Source organism: Oncorhynchus nerka, linkage group LG23 (genome assembly GCF_034236695.1).
Source record: "Oncorhynchus nerka isolate Pitt River linkage group LG23, Oner_Uvic_2.0, whole genome shotgun sequence".
In the NCBI taxonomy this organism is placed as follows: Eukaryota; Metazoa; Chordata; class Actinopteri; order Salmoniformes; family Salmonidae; genus Oncorhynchus; species Oncorhynchus nerka.
Window position 1 is genome coordinate 40890137 of NC_088418.1, and position 21806 is coordinate 40911942.

The 21806-nt window shown below is 40.9% G+C and overlaps 1 protein-coding gene across 3 annotated transcripts in view; it reads left to right on the top strand.

Annotated features, from left to right (window-relative positions):
- Positions 1–21806, top strand: part of LOC115106838 (transcription initiation factor TFIID subunit 6-like) — a 62558-nt gene that overhangs the window by 33561 nt on the left and 7191 nt on the right. For all 3 annotated transcript variants that reach the window (XR_010460715.1, XM_029629976.2, XM_029629977.2), the window contains 2 exons: positions 5756–5833; positions 21494–21595. Coding sequence is in view for 2 of the 3 variants with exons in the window: in XM_029629976.2 (XP_029485836.2) it covers positions 5756–5833; positions 21494–21595 (180 nt within the window). In the remaining variant the exon portion in view is untranslated. The remainder of the gene's footprint in view (positions 1–5755; positions 5834–21493; positions 21596–21806) is intronic.

A 21806-nucleotide genomic window follows, 5' to 3' on the forward strand; every position in this document is an offset into this window, starting at 1 on the left:
AAAATGTACAGGATTTCAACCAATCAGCTGAGCAGCCTGACTTTTTTTGTTTGTTGTATAAATTCATCATCGAACCAGGTGGCTCTAACAGTTCTCAGTTAGTTCCTTAACAGGTGTGTGTTTTTTAACAATTGTCAAGAATAATTTTACAAATTTTTCAAGTGCTGCATCTGGATTGTCCTCCTTATACACATCAGACCAACATTCGGAAAGTATTCGGACTCCTTTACCTTTTCCACATTTTGTTACGTTACAGCCTTATTCTAAACTGGATTGAATTAAAACATGTCATCAATCTACAGACAATACCCCATAATGACAACAGGTTTTTAGAAATATTTGCAAATTTTATAAAAAAATTCAAAACAGAAATACTTTATTTACATAAGTATTCAGACCCTTTGCTATGAGACCGGAAGTTGAGCTCCGGTGTGTCCTGTTTCCGTTGATCGTCCTTGAGATGTTTCTACAACTTGGTTGGAGACCACCTTGGCAAAATGTAATTGATTGGATACGATTTGGAAAGGCACACACCTATCTATTGTTATGTTCTAATTCCCAGAGTAAAAACTCTGCGGACATTATGAAAGCATAACCAAGTTTATTCTTCCCAGAGGATCAATACAGCTGCATTAGACAAAAACATTTTCACACAATAACTGATATTTAACCCTTCCTCATAGGCTGAGTCTCCTCCTACACATCTGTACAAACATTGAATCTTTACTGCTAGACAGGACACTAGTGATATGGGCCATACACTTTTATTTCTCCCTTAACCTCTTGCTTCTACTCGGGACGCTTGCGTCCCAACTAGAGCTCTGGAAATGCAAATGCGCTACGCTAAATGCTAATAGTATTAGTTAAAACTCAAACGTTCATTAAAATACACATGCAGGGTATCGAATTAAAGCTACACTCGTTGTGAATCCAGGCAACAAGTCAGATTTTTAAAATGCTTTTCGGCGAAAGCATGAGAAGCTATTATCTGATAGCATGTAACACCCCAAAAGACCCGCAGGGGACGTAAACAAAATAATTAGCATTTCGGCGTTACACAAACCGCACAATAAAATAGAAAACATTCATTACCTTTCACCATCTTCTTTGTTGGCACTCCTAGATGTCCCATAAACACTATTGGGTCTTTATTTCGATTAAATCGGTCCATATAAAGCCTAGATATCGTTATATGTAGACTGTGTGATAAACGAAAAAAACATTGTTTCAAAACGTAACGTCATTTTTTAAAATTCAAAAAGTCGACGATAAACTTTCACAAAACACTTCGAAATACGTTTGTAGTGCAACTTTAGGTATTAGTAAACGTTAATAAGCGATAAAATTCATCAGGAGGCGATGTAAAGATCATTAGCTGTCCGTCTGGAAAAATGTCCGGCTAGAAACTCAGCGAAAATATCCGGTCCTAGACCTGAGGAAATACGGTGCCCTGCATGTGTTTGACCAAGAAAAAACTCAAAGGGAAATGACAAGACTCTAGACACCGTGTGGAAGCTGTAGGTACTGCAACCTCAGTCAATTAATTGTGGTTCATGTTGATAAAAGGATATTAGAAGGGTGAGCCGGTTAAGGATCGATTCAGACCAGGTGTTAAAATTGTGCGACAAGCGACAGTTTATTTCAGAGTGAGAATATCTGGTACACGTAAATACGGCTCTTCCGTTAGTTCGTGTTGGAACAGCAGGCAGAGAGAGCGTAAACAGTCAGCACAGCCCTTATATACGTCACAGAAAGTAGGTTGACCCTAGGAAGATCGGATCTCCGGATTGGTTCAGCTGGTTGTAGTCTGTAGTCTTCCGCCATTGGCTCAGTTGTCTGTCCGTCATCGTAGGATCTTCTTCGGGCACACAGTGTTCGGTTAAAAAAGGGAGATTATGTGTGTAATGTGGGAGCTATCCTGTAGGGGACCCCACAGGCTTTACTGTGAAAATACGTTGCTATGTGTTGTCTCAGTTATAACAATGCAATAGCCATGTATTTAGCAGTAGGTTGGTCTCCTGCATAATAGCAATTCTTTACATTCACCTTTATCAATGGGTTCAAGTAGCGCATGGATATATTTTCCCATTTTCAGTGATCAGTTTTTCCTGTGCTTTTCGATGTAAATGCCGTTCTGGTAAAGCCACAGCAGTGATTTAACCAGTTTTATAAACGTTTGAGTGTTTTCTATCCACACAGACTAAGCAAATGCATATACTATATTCCTGGCATGAGTAGCAGGGCGCTGAAATGTTGCGCGATTTTTAACAGAATGTTCAAAAAAGTAGAGGGTAGGAGGAAGAGGTTATGGTGACCTGACCTGACATCAACCCACCTCCATCACTAATTCATGGCGCTCTCCCCTTATCAATGCCTGCCACATGTAATCGCTTCCCTAAACTCAACACATCCCAAGGTTAGTTGCACACACTATATACCTTCCTCTTTTAACCCTTAACTTCTGGTGTGGACCCTCTAAACCTCAGCACTCCATCAGTGACATGAGTAAGTATATTTCATATTCTCAGAACCCAACACTATATAAGGTCCCACAGTTAACAGTGCATGTCGGAGCAAAAACCAAGCCATGAGATGGAAGGAATTGTCTGTAGAGCTCAGAGACAGGATTGTGTTTCAGCACAGATCTAGGGAAGGCTCCCCCCCAAAATTCTGCAGCATTGAAGGTCCCCAAGAGCAAAGTGTCCTCCTAGAGCTGGCCGCAGGCCAAACTGAGTAATCAGGGGAGAAGGTCCTTGGTCTGGGATGTGATCAAGAATCTGATGGTCACTCTGACAGAGCTCTAGAGTTCCTCTGTGGAGATGGGAGAACATTTCAGAAGGACAACCATCTTTGCAGCACTCCACCAATCAGGCCTTTTATAGTAGAGTAGCCAGACGGAAGCCACTCCTCTGCAAAAGGCACATGACAGCCTGCTTGGAGTTTGCCAAAAGGCACCTAAAGACTCAGACATGAGAAAGTAGATTATCTGGTCTGATGAAAGGATTATTGAACTCTTTGGCATGGGGGAAATCTGGCACCATCCCTAAGGTGGATATGTTTTTCAGCGGCAGGGACTGGGAGACTAGTCAGGATCGAGGCAGAGATGAACGGAGCAAAGTGCAGAGAGATCCTTAATGAAAACCGGCTCCAGAGTACTCAGGAACTCAGACTGGGGCGAAGGTTCACCTTCCAACAGGACAATGACCCTAAGCACACAGCCATAACAATGCAGGAGTAAAGGGTGTGCCAAGCTTGTAGCGTCATACCCAAGAAGACTTGAGGCTGTAATCGCTGTCAAAGGTGCTTCAACAAAGTACTGAGTCTGAATACTTATGTAAATGTGTTATATCCTTCTTTTTCTTTTTAAATACATTTGCTAAATGTTCTAAAAACCAAGTTTTTCCTTGTAATTATGGGGTATTGTGTATAGGTTGTTGAGGGGAAAAAACAAGCAATTGAATCCATTTTAGATTAAGGATGTAACGTATCAAAATGTGGGAAAAGTGAAGAGGTCTGAATACTTTCCAAATTTACTGTACATTTTTTAAATCTTCAACGGAAGACTCCTGGCCTCCATCATTCTTAAATGGAAGAGATTTGGAACCACCAAGACTCTTCCTAGAACTGGCCGCCCGGCGGTGACCAAGAACCCAATGGTCACTCTGACAGAGCTCTTATTTTTAAGATGTAAAAAATGCACAGGGCTTTTGGAAGGTATACAGACCCGCTCACTTTTTAAAATCCTTGTATTCCTACTGCTGTATCATCAAAGGTGCTTTCTAAGAGAGTCTCAGAAATTGCTAATATATCCTACGATTTAGCAAATTACTAATCTCATGAACTTTGTTTCTGAGGCTACATATATGAGCTAACTTTAACCGTTTCCTGGGTAGCTTATATAAAACTGAACTCATAATGATAATAGGTTGTATTTAAATGAAGAAAAAAAACATTTCTGATTATAACAGAGGAATAAGTGGATTTTTGAGCAGGGTGCGCTATTATTTGTGCCACTTCTACCGAGACGGCAGGTAACCTAGTGATTAGAGCGTTGGGCCAGTAACCGAATCCCTGAGCAAACAAGGTAAAAATCTGTCGTTCTGCCCCTGAACAAGGCAGTTAACCCACTGTTCCCCGGGAGGCCTTGTAAATAAGAATTTGTTCTTACCTGACCTGCCTAGTTAAATAAAGGTTAAAGGTTTTGTTGATGGTGGTGAAAAACGCTGCCTCAGGCCCCATTCCAGAATCTCTCATATGTGATTGAGACACACACACACACTCTTTATGCTCCTTTGAGACCACTCTTTCAAAGTCACTGCGTTCTCTTCTAACCATGGTAGCCTAAATAATGGCCAACTGGGCATTTGTATGTCCCTAAGCATGATAGGATGTTAATTTCTTAACCACACCTGTGTGGAATCACCTACTTTTAATATACACTGAGTGTACAAAACATTAGGGACATTCCATGACAGACTGACCAGGTGAAGGCTATGATACGTTATTGATGTCACCTGTTAAATCCATTTCAATCAGTGTGGATGAAGGGGAGGAGAGAGGTTAAATAATTATTTTTAAGCCTTAAGAGAATTGAGACATGGATTGTATATGTGTGCCATTCAGAGGGTGAATGGACAAGACAAAAGAGTCACGTGCCTTTGAACGGGGTATGGCAGTAGGTGCCAGGTACACCGGTTTGAGTGTCAAACTGCAATGCTGCTGGGTTTTTTATGGTCAACAGTTTCCTGTGTGTATCAGGAATAGTCCACCACCCAAATGACATCCAGCCAATTTAACACAACTGTGGGAAGCATAGGAGTCAAAATAGGCCAGCATCCGATGAATTGAGGCTGTTCTGAGGGCAAAAGGGGGTGCATCTCAGTATTAGGAAGGTGTTCCTAATGTTTTGTACTCTGTGTCCCTCATTTGCACTAGTGTTTTGTTTATTTGAGCAGTTACCTGTTATGTAAACTACCGTTCAAATGTTTGGGGTCACTTAGAAATGTCCTTGTTTTTGAAATAACATCAAATTGATCATAAATACAGTGTAGACATTGTTAATGTTGTAAATGACTATTGTAGCTGGAAATGGCAGATTTTTTATGGAATATCTACATAGGCGTACAGAGGCCCCTTATCAGCAACCATCACTCCTGTGTTCCAATGGCACGTTGTGTTAGCTAATCCAAGTTTATAATTCTAAATTAGTTTTGCTGATTAAAGAAGCAATAAAACTGTCCGGTTTTAGACTAGTTGAGTATCTGGAGCATCAGCATTTGTGGGTTCGATTACGTGCTCAAAATGGCCATAAACAAAGAACTTTCTTCTGAAACTCGTCAGTCTATTCTTGTTCTGAGAAATGAAGGCTAATTCCATGCGAGAAATTGCCAAGAAACTGTAGTTCTCGTACAACGCTGCGTACTACTCCTCTTCTAGGGAGAGTTGCAAAGAGAAAGTCTTATCTCAGACTGGCCAATAAAAATAAAAGATTAAGATGGGCAAAAGAACTCCGACAGAGGAACTCTGCCTAGATGGCCAGCATCCCGGAGTCGCCTCTTCACTGTTGACGTTGAGACTGGTGTTTTGCGGGTACTATTTAATCAAGCTGCCAGTTGAGGACTTGTAAGGGCGTCTGTTTCTCAAACTAGACACTCTAACCCAAACTTTTGAACGGCAGTGTGTGTGCGTGTGTGGTTTTCTTATATTCGAATCATGTCATGTCTCTGACCCAGTATGTGTCTCTTCTCTCCTTCAGGAGGCCCTACAGAGTATCGCCACAGACCCCGGGCTCTACCAGATGCTTCCCAGATTCAGCACTTTTATTTCTGAAGGGGTGAGCTGTTTTTCCTGTCAATTACTCTCACCCAGGGCTCTAAAGTGCAACCAATTTCGTCGCATATGAAACAAAGTATTTAGCTGTGCAACCAGGAGTTTTATTTTGGGAACACTTTTGCGACTAGGAGAAAAATATCCCAGATAAAAATGGTTTTAATGATAAGGCCACTGTCGTGTCTTTGTCATCATTAAAGGTGAAGACTGTTATTTTATCAAATCAATTCTTTGTAATTATTATTACGTGATTAACTTCTTGGCGCACCCATCCCGTTAGCGGGATCATTTTCGTCAGCAACCGCTGAATAGCATAGCGCCACAGTCAAATAATATTACAAAAAAATATTCATATTCATGAAATCACAAGTGCAATATTGCAAAACACAGCTTAGCCTTTTGTTTATCCACCTGTCGTCTCAGATTTAGAAATGTTGCTTTAGAGTGAAAGCAATCCAAGCGTTTGTAAGTTTATCTACAGCATAACATAACATTATGTACACTAAGCAGCTAAGTCACGAAAAGCAATCAAAATAATCGTTTACCTTTGATCTTCGGATGTTTTCACTCACGAGACTCCCAGTTACACAACAAATGTTCCTTTCGTTCCATAAAGATTATTTTTATACCCAAAATACCTCCGTTTGTTTGTCGCGTTATGTTCAGAAATCCACAGGAAAGAGCGGTCACGACAACGCAGACGAAAGTTCCAAATAATATCCATAATGTCCACAGAAACATGTCAAACATTTTTTATAATCAACCCTCAGGCTGTTTTTAAAATATATATTCGATAATATATCAACCGGGTGTGTAGGTTTTTCAATAACACCGGGAGGAACAATGGCCGCTTTACTCTGTAGCGCAACACTCACTCTGAGAGCCCCCACCTATCCACTTACGCAATGTGATCTTTCACGCTCATTTTTCAAAATAAAAGCCTGAAACTATATCTAAAGACTGTTGACACCTTAGGGAAGCCATAGAAAAATGAATCTGGTTGATATCCCTTTAAGTGGAGGATAGGCATGCATAGGAACAGAGAGGTTTCAAAATTAGAGGCACTTCCTGATTGGATTTTCCTCAGGTTTTCGCCTGCAATATCAGTTCTGTTATACTCACAGACAATATTTTTACAGTTTTGGAAACTTTAGTGTTCTCTATCCTAATCTGACAATAATATGCATATTCTAGTTTATGGGGCTGAGAAATAGGCAGTTTCAAATGGGTATGTTTTTTAGCCAAAATGAAAATACTGCCCCCTACACGCAAAAGGTTAAACTAATCATGTAAATGTAATTAACTAGGATGTCGGGGCACCACGGAAAATCTTCATATTACAAAGTTATAATTTTCCGAATATAACTCTTCAGATATTTTAATATCTGATCAATTAGTCTTCTATTAATGAATTATTCTTTACCTCACATCAGTCTCATTCCAAATGGCGTAGAATCTGCACGAACTCAGCCTACACCTACACCATGAATCCTCCATAACCTACAGTCGGGAGAACAAGTATTTGATACACTGCTGATTTTGCAGGTTTTCCTACTTACAAAGCATGTAGAGGTCTGTCATTTTTATCATAGGTACACTTCAACTGTGAGAGACGGAATCTAAAACAAAAATCCAGAAAATCACATTGTATGATTTTTAAGTAATTCATTTGCATTTTATTGCATGACATAAGTTTTTGATACATCAGAAAAGCAGAACTTAATATTTGGCAATTACAGAGATCATACGTTTCCTGTAGTTCTTAACCAGGTTTGCACACACTGCAGCAGGGATTTTGGCCCACTCCGCCATACAGACCTTCTCCAGATCCTTCAGGTTTCGGGGCTGTCGCTGGGCAATACGGACTTTCAGCTCCCTCCAAAGATTTTCTATTGGGTTCAGGTCTCGAGACTGGCTAGTCCACTCCAGGACCTTGAGTTGCTTCTTACGGAGCCACTCCTTAGTTAACCTGGCTGTGTGTTTCGGGACGTTGACATGCTGGAAGACCCAGCCACGACCCATCTCCAATGCTCTTACTGAGGGAAGGAGGTTTTGGCCAAGATCTCGCGATACATGGCTCCATCCATCCTCCCCTCAATACGGTGCAGTCGTCCTGTTCCCTTTGCAGAAAATAATCCCCAAAGAATGATGTTTCCACCTCCATGCTTCATGGTTGGGATGGTAATCATCCTTCTTCTTCCTCCAAACACGGAGAGTGGAGTTTAGACCAAAAAGCTAAATTTTTGTCTCATCAGACCACATGACCTTCTCCCATTCCTGCTCTGGATCATCCAGATGGTCATTGGCAAACTTCAGACGGGCCTGGACATGTGCTGGCTTGAGCAGGGGGACCTTGCGTGCGCTTCGGGATTTTAATCCATGGCGGCGTACTGTGTTACTAATGGTTTTATTTGAGACTGTGGTCCCAGCTCTCTTCAGGTCATTGACCAGGTCCTGCCGTGTAGTTCTGGGCTGATCACTCACCTTCCTAATGATCATTGATGCCCCACGAGGTGAGATCTTGCATGGAGCCCCAGACCAAGGTAGATTGACCGTCATCTTGAACTTCTTCCATTTTCTAATAATTGCGCCAACAGTTGTTGCCTTCTCACCAAACTGCTTGCCTATTGTCCTGTAGCCCATCCCAGCCTTGTGTAGGTCTACAATTCTATCCCTGATGTCCTTACACAGCTCTCTGGTCTTGGTCATTGTGGAGAGGTTGGAGTCTGTTTGATTGAGCGTGTGGACAGGTGTCTTTTATACAGGTAACGAGTTCAAACGGGTACAGTTAATACAGGTAATGAGTGGAGAACAGGAGGGCTTCTTAAAGAAAAACTAACAGGTCTGTGAGAGCTGGAATTCTTACTGATTGGTAGGTGATCAAATACTTATGTCATGCAATAAAATGCAAATTGATTACTTAAAAATTATACAATGTGATTTTCTGGATTTTTGTTTTAGATTCCGTCTCACACAGTTGAAGTGTACCTATGATAAAAATTACAGACCTCAACATGCTTTGTAAGTGGGACAACCTGCAAAATCGGCAGTGTATCAAATACTTGTTCTCCCCACTGTATATAAATAGGCCCATGTGAACCCTGATATTGAAGGTGCGCCATGCGGCTGTGCCTTATGGGGAAAGGGGGTGCGCCATGCGGCTGTGCCTTATGGGGAAAGGGGGTACGCCATGCGGCCGTGCCTAACGGGGAAAGGGGGGCGATGGAGCCGGTCGGGCACAACCCAGGCGACATGGAGATGTGGGAATCCGAGCTCGGGCGAGAGCCAAAGCCACCCTCCTGGCCCAGAACCCCTTGCCGAGGGAAGGGAGAAGCGGAGGGCGTGGGCCCCCTACTCTACCCAGTCCTCAGAGAGTCAGAGATACTCCCGCCGTTTACCCGTGCTTCATTGGTCTGTTTTGCTTGATGGCCCTCCAATCTGCACTTGATAGATGTCCCTCTGACCTGCAACCATTTTCTACAGATATGTATTCCCTTTCTTGTAGTGTATCTTATTTGGGCTTATAGATAGTAAATCCTTCATTAGTTGAACCGCAATATGTCGGCTAAAGTGATTTTGAACGTTATTAATATTGTGATAGTGAAGAGCAAAATTCCTCTCAAGAGAAATAACATTACAGTTACACCAACTAGTAGGCTAATCACACAATTGTACAAAATGGTAAGACAACTGGTGAAGAAAGTTACCCCTCTACATACACATTTCTTTACCGGAATCTCTAAATGGAAATACTGGCAGATCCATAAAATTTCCTTTGACAGTAGTAGATCTAATTACATTTAGAGGATTCTAAATTAATATCTAAGGTGCTTTTATACAATTATAATGCAGGGTTTTAAAAAACTGTTTTAAAAGGTTTATGTTTATTAAGTATTCTTGCTTGTCTCAGCAGCGCGAAACGGTGCTGAAATAGTTGACCACAAGCGGGTGGCCTATTGCTTGTTGGGGGGGATTTTCACACGGTAGCCAAGCTATTAAACTAGTTGGATAACAGATCAGAACTCCTTAACACGCGTTACTGTGTGTGTTTCTATATTCTCTCACTCTCGCTGTCTTGACCTCTGAATGCTCGGCTATGAAAAGCCAACTGACATTTACACTGTACACTCCCTACACTCTAAAAAGAAAAGGTTCCTGGAGTATCCTATAGGGGATCTTCAAATTGAAACTGTGGTTGAACTCTTATAAGTTCTTCGATGAACCCTTGAAAAGGGTTATTCAAAGAACCCCTTATAATAGTTCCTTGAAGAACCTTTTGGGGTTCATTTTTTTAACTCCCTGTCCACCCTCCCTAAATAATAATAACAATATTGACAATTATTGATTTAAATAATTAATTGTTTATTTAGTGGCACTACAAATGTGAATGAATATTTACCAAACAATTTACCAAACAAAACACATTACAAAATTGCACCATTTCTGCAGAGATGTCAGACCATAATAAATAAAACATTTACTTTGTATAGTGCTTTTCATTACAATTTCCAGCAAGACTATTCAAGCTATCGACTCACTGATGGTTGAAGATGATGGGCGATCGGCAAAGGCCATCTGGAATCTGCTGGCATCACGGAACAACATCAACATCGCTCTAATCACAGTGAGAAGACAGTTGAAGGAACTTGAGTGGACTTATGGAAAGGCTCTGTAAGACATGTTATATATAAACTCAGCAAAAAAAGAAACGTCCTCTCACTGTCAACTGAGTTCATTTTTAGCAAATTTAACATGTGTAAATATTTGTATGAACACAACAAGATTCCACAACTGAAACATAAACTGAACAAGGTCCACAGACATGTGACTAACAGAAATTGAATACTGTGTCCCTGAACAAAGGGGGGGTCAAAATCAAAAGTAACAGTCCGTATCTGGTGTGGCCAAGAGCTGCATTAAGTACTGCAATGTAGCTCCTCCTCATGGACTGCACTAGATTTGCCAGCTCTTGCTGTGAGATGTTACCCCACTCTTCCACCAAGGCACCTGCAAGTTCCCGGACATTTCTGGGGGGAATGTCCCTAGCCTTTACACTCCGATACAACAGGTCCCAGACGTGCTCAATGGGATTTAGATCCGGGCTCTTTGCTGGCCATGGCAGAACACTGACATTCCTGCCTTGCAGGAAATCACTCACAGAACGAGCAGTATGGCTGTTGGCATTGTCATGCTGGAGGCTCATTTCAGGATGAGCCTGCAGGAAGGATACCACATGAGGGAGGAGGATGTCTTCCATGTAACGCACAGCATTGAGATTGCCTGCAATGACAACAAGCTCAGTCCGATGATGCTGTGACAAACCACCCCAGACCGTGACGGACCCTCCTCCTACAAATAGACCCCGCTCCAGAGCACAGGCCTCGATGTAACGCTCATTCCTTCGACGATAAACGCTAATCCGACCATCACCCCTGGTGAAACAAAACCGCAACTCGTCAGTGAAGAGCACTTTTTGCCAGTCCTGTCTGGTCCAGCGACGGTGGGTTTGTGCCCATAGGCGACGTTGTTGCTGGTGATGTCTGGTGAGGACCTGCAAGCCCTTAGTCCAGCCTCTCTCAACCTATTGCGGATAGTCCGAGCACTGATGGAGGGATTGTGGGTTCCTGGTGTAACTTGGGCAGTTGTTGTTGCCATCCTGTACCTGTCCCGCAGGTGTGATGTTCGGATGTACCGATCCTGTGCATGTGTTGTTACACGTGGTCTGCCACTGCGAGGACGATCAGCTGTCTGTCCTGTTTCCCTGTAGCGCTATCTTAGGTGTCTCACAGTACGGACATTGCAATTTATTGCCCTGGCCACATCTGCAGTCCTCATGCCTCCTTGCAGCATGCCTAAGGCACGTTCACACAGATGAGCAGGGACCCTGGGCATCTTTCTTTTGGTGTTTTTCAGAGTCAGTAGAAAGGCCTCTTTAGTGTCCTAAGTTTTCATAACTGTGACCTTAATTGCCTACTGTCTGTAAGCTGTTAGTGTCTTAACAACCGTTCCACAGGTGCATGGTCATTAATTGTTTATGGTTCATTGAACAAGGATGGGAACCCGTGTTTAAACCCTTTACAATGAAGATCTGTGAAGTTATTTGGATTTTTACAAATTATTTTTGAAAGAGAGGATCCTGAAAAGGGGACTTCTTTTTTTGCTGAGTTTATATATATATTTATTTATTATTTAACCAGGCAGGTCAGTTCAGAACAAATTCTTATTTACAATGACGGCCTACCCCGGCAAAACCCAAATGACACTGGGCCAATTGTGCGCTGCCCTGTGGGACTCCTAATCGCGTCCGGATGTGATACAGCCTGCATTCGAACCAGGGACTGTAGTGATGCCTCTTGCACCGAGATGCAGTGCCTTAGACCGCTGCGGCACACGGGAACCATGACCAATATATTTCTTTTTTCAGAACATTATGCATGTGTGTTCTCTTGTTTTCTACTGTTGTGTAGTTTCGATCCAATGATTCATCTGACAAACAAAGAACTTTGCGTCCTGCAGGCCCAGATCAAAGCTGGCGAGAGTATTTTTATCATTATTTTATTAACGAAAGCATAAAGATGTTGATGAAGAAGCAACATTTGCCTCGGGATCCATCCCGGTTCAGTTTCAAGTCCTCTGGTGGTTACAGTCCTAACACACTGCCGCCCGGGTTTGCATTGCAAATGAGGACATAAAATATGGTCAAGATGCCAGCAGAGTAAGTAGACCTTTATGTTGTAAAATAAAGGTTAAATAAAATAAATTAATAAAAGACCTACAACACCTACGGTAGAACTACAGTATATTTAAAACTATATTTTTCATCTCTTCATGTAGGTCTCCTGATTTAAACCCAATCGAACTTGTTTGGCATCAACTGAAAACATAACTCCGTAATGATACAATTCTCCCTCTACCCTCCTTGGCAAGAGTATTTTGTCCTGCTTATAGCCCATAATGGGTGGATGGATTCATTAGTAATTTACCGTTCTCATTCTCTGACTGGAAACGTAGTTTGCAGAGTTCATGATCTCATTTTCAAGTCCTTGTTTAAAAAATAACTATTTTTGAGATTATTTTGTTTTCAAATAACCAAAAGTGAGCGGTTGTAATCTGAATAAAGGGATAAAGGCCATTCTTGAACATGGGGTGAGACAATAGGACCTTTTTAATTTTGACTGGCTAGCCATTCCAAATAAAATGGAATGGTTTTTCCTCATATCATTTAAACAGGTCGCTCTCCACCTGACTCTCCACCAATGCCGCCTGGCAATTAACCAAAAACACAGCATCTACAGTGGTATTCCATTTCCAGCGAGACTATTCAAGGCATCGACTCCCTGATGGTTGAAGATGATGAGCGCTCGGAAAAGGCAATCTGGAATCTTTTGTGTGACTAACGCCTTTAGTGAGAAGGTCTAATGCTTTGATATTTAATCATTTCTGCCCTCCGAATTCATATAAATAGGACCATGTGCATCTTCATCAGATGAACCGCAACATGTCAGCTAAAGTGATTTAATTCATGAATTCATAAAATCATGTGTGTGCAGAACAGAGGAATAGCAATTCTTACACTATTGTACTAAATTCAATCACCTTCTTCATCCTCATCATTCAGTTCATCGAAATTCCAATTTGAAGTTGTGCACAATTATCAGTTTCTATTTGGTTTTTATCGCCCATTCATTGTCAGGTAGAGACACATTAGGCTTTGGAACCCAAAAGCATAATTAGTGATCTAACTCCCCTTGTGGTGGTCTGGAGCAATGAAGCAGTGACACAGGGTACCGTACTAAACCACAAATTACACACTAAATCCTGCTGCATAATCTCTACATTTTTTGTTGAGCAACCACTGTACATTAATGTGGATGCTACCTTAATTACAGATAGTCCTGAATGAGTCATGTAGAATAATAGTGAAGACATGAAAGCTATGAAATAACACATGGAATCATGTAGTAACCAAAAAAGCGTTAAACAAATCAAAATATATTTGAGATTCTTCAAAGTAGCCACCCTTTGCGTTGATGACACACTCTTGGCATTCTCTCAACCAGCTTCACCTGGAATGCTTTCCCAGCGTTCTTGAAGGAGTACCCACATATGCTGAGCACTTGTTGGCTGCTTTTTCTTCACTCTGCAGTCCAACTCATCCCAAACCATCTTAATTTGGTTGAGGTCGGGTGATTGTGGAGGCCAGGTCATCTGATGCAGCACTCCATCACTCTCCTTGGTCAAATAGCCCTTACACAACCTGGAGGTGTGTTTTGTGTCATTGTCCTGTTAAAAACAAATGATAGTCCCACTAAGCCCAAACCAGATGGAATGGTGTATCGCTGCAGAATGCTGTGGTAACCATGCTGGTTGTGTGCCTTGAATTCTAAATAAATCACAGACAGTGTCACCAGCAAAGCACCATCACACCACCTCCTGCATGCTTCACGGTGGGAACCACATAGACACGGCGGTTGGAACCAAAAATCTCAAATTTGGACTCATCAGATAAAAGGACAGATTTCCACCGTTCTAATGTTCATTGCTCGTGTTTCTTGTCCCAAGCAATTATCTTCTTTCTGTTGGTGTCCTTTAGTAATGGTTTCTTTGCAGCAAATCGATCATGAAGGCCGGATTCTTTTAAACAGTTGATGTTGAGGTGTGTCTGTTACTTGAATTCTGTGAAGTATTTATTTGGGCTGCAATGTCTGAGGCTGGTAACTCTAATGAGCGTATCCTCAGCAGAGGTAACTCTTGGTTTTCCTTTCCTGTGGTGGTTTTCATGAGAGAGTTTCATCATAGAGCTTGATGGTTTTTGCGACTGCACCTGAAATGTTCCGGATTGACTGACCTTCATGTCTTGAAGTAATGGACTGTCATTTCTTTTTGCTTATTTGAGCTGTTCTTGCCATAATATGGACTTGGTCTTTTACCAAATAGGGCTATCTTCTGTATACCACCCCTACCTTGTCACAACACAACTGATCGGCTCAAAGGCATTAAGAAGGAAAGAAATTCCACAAAATAACTTAGGCTATTAATTGAAATTGAAATTCATCCCAGATGATTACCTCATGAAGCTGGTTGAGAGAATGCCAAGAGTGTGCAAAGCTGTCAAGGAAAAATGTGGCTACTTTGAAGAAAAATATATTTTGATTTGTTTAACACTTTTTTTGGTTACTACATGATTCCATATTAGTTATTTCATAGTTTTGATGTCTTCACTATTTTTCTACAACGTAGAAATTAGTTAAAAAAATATATATATATAGAAAAACCCTGGAATGTGTCGTGAGTTTTGAGTGACACATATTAATTTCCAAGTTTGCTGCTTCAGTGTCTTTAGATATTTTTGTCAGATGTTAATATGGAATACTGAAGTATAATTATAAGCATTTCAGAAGTGTCAAAGGCTTTTATTGACAATTACATGAAGTTGATGCAAAGAGTCAGTATTTGCAGTGTTGACCCATCTTTTTCAAGACCTCTGCAATCTGCCCTGGCATGCTGTCAATTAACTTCTGGGCCACATTCTGACTGATGGCAGCCCATTCTTGCATAATCAATGCTTGGAGTTTGTCAGAATTTGTAGGGTTTTGTTTGTCCACCCACCTCTTGAGGATTGACCACAAGTTCTCAATGGGATTAAGGTCTGGCGAGATTCCTGGCCATGGACCCAAAATATCGATGTTTTGTTCCCCGAGCCACTTAGTTATCACTTTTGCCTTATGGTAAGGTGCTCCATCATGCTGGAAAAGGCATTGTTCGTCACCAAACTGTTCCTGAATGGTTGGGAGAAGTTGCTCTCGGAGGATGTGTTGGTACCATTCTTCATTCATGGCTGTGTTCTTAGGCAAAATTGTGAGTGAGCCCCCACTCCCTTGGCTGAGAAGCAACTCCACACACGAATGGTCTCAGGATGCTTTACTGTTGGCATGACACAGGACTGATGGTAGCGCTCACCTTGTCTTCTCCAGACAGGCTTTTTTCCGGATGCCCCAAACAATCGGAAAGGGGATTCATCAGAGAAAATGACTTTACCCCAGTCCTCAGCAGTCCAATCCAAGTACCTTTTGCAGAATATCAGTCTGTCCCTGACGTTTTTCCTGGAGAGAAGTTGCTTCTTTGCTGCCCTTCTTGACACCAGGCCATCCTCTAAAGGTCTTCGCCTCACTGTGCGTGCAGATGCAGTCACACCTGCCTGCTGCCATTCCTGAGCAAGCTATGGTGGTGCCCCGATCCCGCAGCTGAATCAACTTTAGGAGATGGTCCTGGCGCTTGCTGGACTTTCTTGGGAGCCCTGAAGCCTTCTTCACAACAATTTAACCGCTCACTTTGAAGTTCTTGATGATGCGATAAATGTTTGATTTAGGTGCAATCTTACTGGCAGCAATATCCTTGCCTGTGAAGCCCTTTTTGTGCAAAGCAATGATGACGACACTGTTTCCTTGCAGATAACCATGTTTGACAGAGGAAGAACAATGATTCCAAGCACCACCCTCCTTTGAAGCTTCCAGTCTATTATTCGAACTCAATCAGCATGACAGAGTGATCTCCAGCCTTGTCCTCGTCAACACTCACACCTGTGTTTACAAGAGAATCCCTGACATGTCAGCTGGTCCTTTTGTGGCAGGGATGAAATGCAGTCAAAATGTTTTTGGGGGATTCAGTTCATTTGCATGGCAAAGAGGGACTTTGCAATTCATCTGATCACTAATCATAGCATTCTTTTGGCCACGACTGTAGGTGTCAACTTTTGACTGGTACTGTACTTTTTTTTAAAGCAAGCATAATATCGACACTGGGATGCTGCTCTCGGATCACATGTCCTGTCGTAGAGTAAGGCACCCACCCAAAGTAGAATACCTCTTAGGCAACTGTATGAAACGTGATCAACCCTCAGTTTGGAGACCTACTTGGTGCGCAAGCTTTTGCTCAAGTAATGCTCAACACATCAGAGACACTTTATCAAGATCTGGTGAGCAGCTCATTTGTAAAATGTGACCCGTTTCAGGAAACTAGGCGTATGTCGCAAGTCACAACATTTTTTAAATGTTTTGCGTATTAAACCTTAACAAAAATCTCCAGTATGCAAGTATCTATTTCAATAGAACATCACTGCAAAAACAGTTTCAGATCATTCTCCTCTAAGTGTACCAGAGTGCAGTGATGAATACACGAATGCTCAATACCGGTTGAATATGGCCGCTGTCAGTAAAGTCGGCAAAATAGCGTAATTAAATTGTTGCCAGGAGCACAGTCACCAACGCTCTGGATAACATGAAAACAGCCTAACCAGCTCTGTTAGGGCTCGAGTAAAATGGTCAGAGTTTGGGTGGGGGCTAAAGCTTAAGATGCTTCTTTGCACACGCATTGCACACGGTCAGTGTGAACCAGAGTGACTTGACACAAAAACAGTGGGCCAAGCAAGCTGTACATACAAAACAGAAATGACACAGGGCGTCTTATTTAATGAAAGGGGTTGCAGTTTGCCGTGAAGCTTTCATCCATGTATACGGACGGGTAAGAGTCTAGTTACAGTTGGATATTATACATTTCTAATTTTGTCAAAGTTGTTTTCATTGCAAGTTAAAGCTTGCTGTTACCTAGCTAACAGTGAACCTATTTGGCTAGCTATGAAAATCGGTTTGTATTGCTATTACTCTATGGTTTGGGATGATAGTTCAATGTTTATCTAGCTAACATTAACATTACATGTCTACTGTTAAAGAAAAGACCCCAAGTTAAAGCATGCTGTTAGCTAGCTAATGTTAGCTGAGGTTAGATAGCTGGCTTGCTAGCTAACATTAACATGCGTGTATGAACTGGGTGTAATGTTAGTGATGTTGGACTGGAGGATGATACGGTGCTGGTGGAAACCTATGACTGGCAACAACACCTGACTCTGTACTTTTTGAGAAGATCAGGGAGTTTTGTGATGAAGAGGCTATGGACATCACATGCCCTGCACCAAAGTCAAGGGCAGGACAGAAACAGGCTCTCCGAAAAGGCCTAAAACTTTCCCTTGTTCATGCGTGGTTCTGACGGACCAGTCATCAGCACTATCTGCAGTGCCTCTATTCAAATGACTCTCTCATAACATGCACACCATACGTTGCTGCTACTATTTTTCTTTTTTATCCTGCTGTTCAGCCACTTTTCCCCTGATTGTATGGATATAACTACCTCATCTTTCACTGATATTGTTATTGATATTGTTCTTGTACATACTGTATAATGTTATTTATATTGACACTTTCTATTTCTGATATTGCTACTATGCAAGTAACCATTTGGCTGTACTGTTTACAGCTTCTCCAGAGACCCATCCACTTAGCAAGACATTGATATATACAATTAATATTGATATGTGTGGTCGTAACATAATTTTGTGACATACCACAATATCAAGTGTCCACCACATAAATATATGGCGGTTTATGTACTGTACATGTGCACCTCACTGAGGTTTCAACTCTGGTTGCATGGCCTTATGTATGGAATACTATGTGATAAGTGTGTGTGTAACAGTATATAAAGTATGGTAATGTACAGGGGGGGAAGGCATTTGGGCAGTGGTCAAAAATACTTCAGTAAAAATACTTTATAGTACTAGTTAAGTATTTGGGGGGGGTATCTGTACATTACTATTTCTAGTTTTGGCAACTTTTACTTCACTACATTCTGAATTAAAATGATGTACTTTTTACTCCATACATTTTCCCTGACACCCAAAAGTACTTGTTGTCCAATTCACACACTTATCAAGAGAACATCCCTGGTCATCCCTACTGCATTTGATCTGGCAGACTCACTAAGCACAAATACTTTGTTTGTAAATTATGTCTGAGTGTTGGAGTGTGCCCCTGGCTATCCGTCAATGGAAAAAAATGATCGGGCCATCTGGTTTAATATAAGGAATTTGAAATTATTTATATTTTTACTTTTGATACTTAGGTAGATTTTAGCAATTCCATTTACTTAAGTATTTTTTACCAAATACTTTTACTCTAGTATTTTACTGGGTGAATTTTACTTTTTTTTTCTAGTAAGGTATCTTTACTTTTACTCAAGTATGACAATTTAGTATTTTTTCCACCACTGGATGTGGCTGGGGGTCATAGCATTTATTTCACATGACCCATCAATTTAGTGTGTCTGGGAAAGCGTCATCTAATATTTATCAAATATTTCTGTCTGGACACTTGCTGTTTACCTGACATTTTTCCTTATTGTAGGCTCACTGTTTAGCACATGACCTCATGTGAATCCTTAAAGAGATGGGTGGGGCTGTTTCTGTTTACCTGGAATTGTTCCTTATTGTAGGCTACTACTTTTACTCATTTAGTCTTAATTTTTACTACACTACTCACTGTTTAGCACATGACCTCACATGTGAATCCTTAAAGAGATGGGTTGAGCTGGCTTAAGAGGGTGTGAACAATGCTGAATGGGTGTAGACAAAGGAGAGCTCTCCCGTAGGTACCAAAACATTCAAGGGCCCTTTTCTCAAAAGTGAGTTTACAAGTTATCAACTTCCAAAGCAGAAATACTTTCCCATTGTTCCTCAAAAATGCAGTGTATGATATACCATTTTGTAGCTCTGAGTCTCTACTTTTTACCAATGTAAAAAAAAAAAAAAAAAATAAAAAAACATTTTGCTACAGAAGACTGAATTCACTGAGTCACAAATGTGGTTTGTTAGAGGGGGACAGAAATGAAAGCCCGCACACCCATTAGATCTCATGAGGGATGGTTGGCAACCTTTGATGTAAAACACTGCAACATTACAAACAAATACGTTTTATGCCTTTTGAAATAATTCCCTCATTCAATATATCAAATGGCTATGGTAGGCTACAAGTCATTCTATTCAGCTGAAGCATGCCCACAAATGTTGTTCATGAAAATGGACCTTTTCTAGTTTAGTCATATTTATCTTAGCTACCTTTTATAGGTGTTTACTTTTCAGGCTGATAAGCATCTATTGAGTTGAAATATCCCCTACATTGGATGCCCAAAAACAAGTTTTGAAGCCACATAATCCAAAAGAAAGGCTACCTCTAATCTTTTTGACTAAAATGAATGTTCACGATTCACTATTATTTTGATTCACATGATTCGATTCAACACAATTGAACCGAATACCAACTAATGCAATGGCAAAGTTAATCGTTTGTTTCATTGAAAATAATAGTTTAATTATATGAATCGTTTGAAAAAAGTCAATCAACTTTATGGCCTTGTTTGCGAATGTCAGTGATGTATTTTTTGGGACATGAGATGACAAACAGTAATAGCCTACATGCTAATAATAGCTCAACAGTTAACTAGAGGGTAAAATATATGTTTGAATCTATCATACCCCCCAGAAAAAAATGCTAACCTCCCCTGTTATTGTAATAGTGAGAGGTTAGCATGTCTTGCGGGTATGATATAAAATGCTAACCTCCCCTGTTATTGTAATGGTGAGAGGTCAGCATGTCTTGGGGGTATGCTAACCTCCCCTGTTATTGTAATGGTGAGAGGTTAGCATGTCTTGGGGGTATGATATAAAATGCTAACCTCCCCTGTTATTGTAATGGTGAGAGGTCAGCATGTCTTGGGGGTATGATATAAAATGCTAACCTCCCCTGTTATTGTGATGGTGAGATGTTAGCATGTCTTGGGGGTATGATATAAAATGCTAACCTCCCCTGTTATTGTGATGGTGAGATGTCTTGGGGGTATGATATAAAATGCTAACCTCCCCTGTTATTGTAATGGTGAGAGGGCAGCATGTCTTGGGGGTATGCTAATCTCCCCTGTTATTGTAATGGGGATATATAATGCTAACCTCCCCTGTTATTGTAATGGTGAGAGGTTAGCATGTCTTGGGGGTATGATATTTGTGCGTTTAACTTTCTCACTCGTCATTATTAAGGATTCATTCAGCGGTATCCGTAATAATGGTAGCATCCACATTAATGCAGAAGTGTTTAGAAACATATTATATTCACGATAAAGGTGACTTCAAAATGACACTTATGCGCCATTAATTTCTATTGGGCACAAAGTAATCTGAACCGCAACCAAAACAAACAGCAAATGCAGCCAACAAGTTTGTAGTCACAAGCTTGATATAGTCATTGCGTGCTAGGAATATTGGACCAAATACTAAACTTTTGACTACATCAAATCACATTTTATTGATCACATACACGTGTTTAGCAGATGTTATTGCGGGTGTAGTGAAAGGTTTGTAAGTTAATTTGTCACAATACTTTTGGTCCCCTAAAATTGGGGGACTATGTGCAACAGTGCTGTAATTTCTAAACGGTTCTCTACATTGTTCTCTACATTGTGTAAAAGCACAATTTTCCTATTGGGATGCATTACATGAAAATTGTACACTGTCTCTTTAAAAATGTCAGTTTTGTGATGATGAAATGCAAGAGATCTGTCATTCATTGCTATGATCATTATTGATGCAATCCCCTCTGGACTTACTGTACTTTTTAAGGATGTGGCCAAATCTATGCCCGCTTCTTTACCATCTCTGATCCAGCTGACAAGATATGTTTCTCTCCTACTGTTTTTAACAACAATTATTTAAATATGATGTTTCAGTCCCTTATGTCATAAAAAATCTTTCTGGAATGGCCTTCTCTCTTACGTCCTCCTGTAGGTCCGTGTGAACGTGGTGCAGAACAACCTGGCCCTGCTCATCTACCTGATGAGGATGGTCAAGGCCCTCATGGACAACCCCACTCTCTACCTAGAGAAATATGTAAGAGCCGCCATGATTCCGATTCTGTCAAATTCTAACACAGCTAAAAATCATACAAAGTCAACTGAAAATGAAATCGAAACGCATTAAACCGAACTATGACGCAGATCAATATTACACACAAACTGAAAACCAAATCTTAATATAATCATAACAAACTTTATAGAGTATTTCAATACAGACAGTCCTCAACTCAGTGCTGATCATAACA